Here is a 2,216-nt window from a genome sequence, read left to right on the forward strand (position 1 = left end):
GTTTTATGTATGCGAGCCCAATCAACCACCATGAATAAGTGCAAGTTATGTTTGCAAGCCCAATCAACCACCACGTATAAATGCAAGTTATGTATGCAAGCCCAATCAACCACCAGTTATAAAAAATAAATTTTATGATGGATTACTGCTATTCATTATACATTAATTTTATTAGTGCAAGCTTTCACGTTTAAAATATGTTAAATATTATTATTCGATTCTTATAATGCATGTTTGCATTTTTCAACCAAGCATAGTTATTCACTGGTTGCTATGTTCTTATCAACTATATTTTCTATTGTGTTTCCAGAAGTATAAAACATTGTAATTATTATCTTTCTCACAAGATTTTCTTCACTAAAATTTACATTTATATTTACTATAACAGTGACTGTAATTGATACACATTATACCAATGTTAATTTTTACATTAATATCTGGTAAAATTATAAATTGTTATGCATTAACTATTTATTTACTATATCCCACATAATTACTAAAATTCGATGTCAAATACAATTAATATCAATACAGTAAAAAACATCTTTATTACAATACGTTTGTTAAAAAATTACAAATTCAATAACAATTCTTATACAAAGCTGGAAACAGAAACTACACAATTTCACCTAGTTGATACAACACAAGCATTTTTTGCCACTTGTATAATAATAGCACTTCAAGGTATCATTACGAATTTAATAATAAAATATATGTACTTTGATGATGATGATAAAGCATAATGAGCTCTACAGCTGATTGTATTTTCGTACATCTGATGAACCATAGCTAAGCCTCTTGTTTTTTTAATACGTGATGAACATCATATTAATAGGCATAAGCAACTTACAGAAAGTCATTATTAATTCATTTTTCATCATGTAACTTACTGTATTTGTTTAAACAATTCATCCTTATAACTTTTCTAATACAGTTATATTCATTGAAGTTTTACTGCCACTTCTACTGTTGGTTCATGGAAACAGCCTTCTCACATTCTGTAACTTTTGATGGGTAGATCATAAAATTTTATTTATTCAACCATCCATTTAAACAGATGATCAGTTGTTGCTACAATATGTATAAAATCAAATTTAAATATTACAAAGTACACTAATATAAGCTACTTTACAGTAAATACTGGCAGTCCGTATATGACAGGTGCAGAACCAATCAGGTACTTGAGTTTACACGCTTGTCTAGCAACAGGAAGTGCAGCTGTGATAAAAGAAGCTTGAATGTCTTTTGCCTCATTTTTCCAATTGGGGAGCCACAATTCTAAGAGTGATTCTGTAAATCGGTCAATATCCTTGTCTGTCACATCCCACAAGTTGGCAACAACACATGGACTAAAGCAAATAAAAGAAGAAAAAAAAAGAATAAATGATATACATTTCTTAGAACTGACATTACCAATGAGTAAATAAAACTTCAGACATATTTGATTGTTTCGGTCTTTAGCTATTGACTTATTCATGTAATAAAAAAAAAACTGAAAATGCACAGGTATTTTGCAAGGTAACTAAGTGGTGTAGTAAGTTTGATATGTAACCTAATAGTACAGCCCTTTAAAAATCTTCTGATAAGATCTGTGATACATCAAATTTCTATTAAATAGGCATAAGTGGTTAAAACAAAAATTATTATCCATATGTTTCACTACATCTCTTAGCCTCCTGGTAGAAGGCTTCCACTTCAGCAGTTGTGGTAGGAAAAACACTTTTGAAAAGTGACAGAAAATGGACATTTTTGAACGATACTTGAAAAATATTGGTTGATTTACTCACTAACACATTCTAATGTTAACAAAAACCTAAGATGAAATATGGCAAATATTCTAAGTACTTAACAAAATTATTTTTCTCACTCTAATTTTTGACTACCAAGTGTGACACAAGTCATCTACAAAGAACTGTCATAAGAAAAAAATCTATATTGGGCACCTATTCTGTAAAGCTGCCTGTAGTAGAGACTATTACAATAGAGTATATTGTGTGTGATACTATGTCATAAGAAACAAATCTATATTGGGCACCTATTCTGTAAAGCTGCATGTAGTAGAGACTATTACAATAGAGTATATTGTGTGTGATACCATGTCATAAGAAACAAATCTATATTGGGCACCTATTCTGTAAAGCTGCCTGTAGTAGAGACTATTACAATAGAGTATATTGTGTGTGATACTATGTCATAAAAAACAAATCTATATTGGG

At 29.9% G+C, this 2,216-nt stretch overlaps 1 protein-coding gene across 1 annotated transcript in view; it reads right to left on the minus strand.

Annotated features, from left to right (window-relative positions):
* Positions 1 to 493: 493 nt before the first annotated feature.
* The window catches only part of LOC106465616, a 25,091-nt gene continuing 23,368 nt past the window's right edge, over positions 494 to 2,216 (minus strand). The window contains exon 12 of the mRNA XM_013925852.2: positions 494 to 1,349. Coding sequence (XP_013781306.2) covers positions 1,124 to 1,349 — 226 coding nt within the window. The 3' untranslated portion in view covers positions 494 to 1,123. The remainder of the gene's footprint in view (positions 1,350 to 2,216) is intronic.

Source organism: Limulus polyphemus, unplaced genomic scaffold, assembly GCF_000517525.1.
Source record: "Limulus polyphemus unplaced genomic scaffold, Limulus_polyphemus-2.1.2 Scaffold2001, whole genome shotgun sequence".
In the NCBI taxonomy this organism is placed as follows: Eukaryota; Metazoa; Arthropoda; class Merostomata; order Xiphosura; family Limulidae; genus Limulus; species Limulus polyphemus.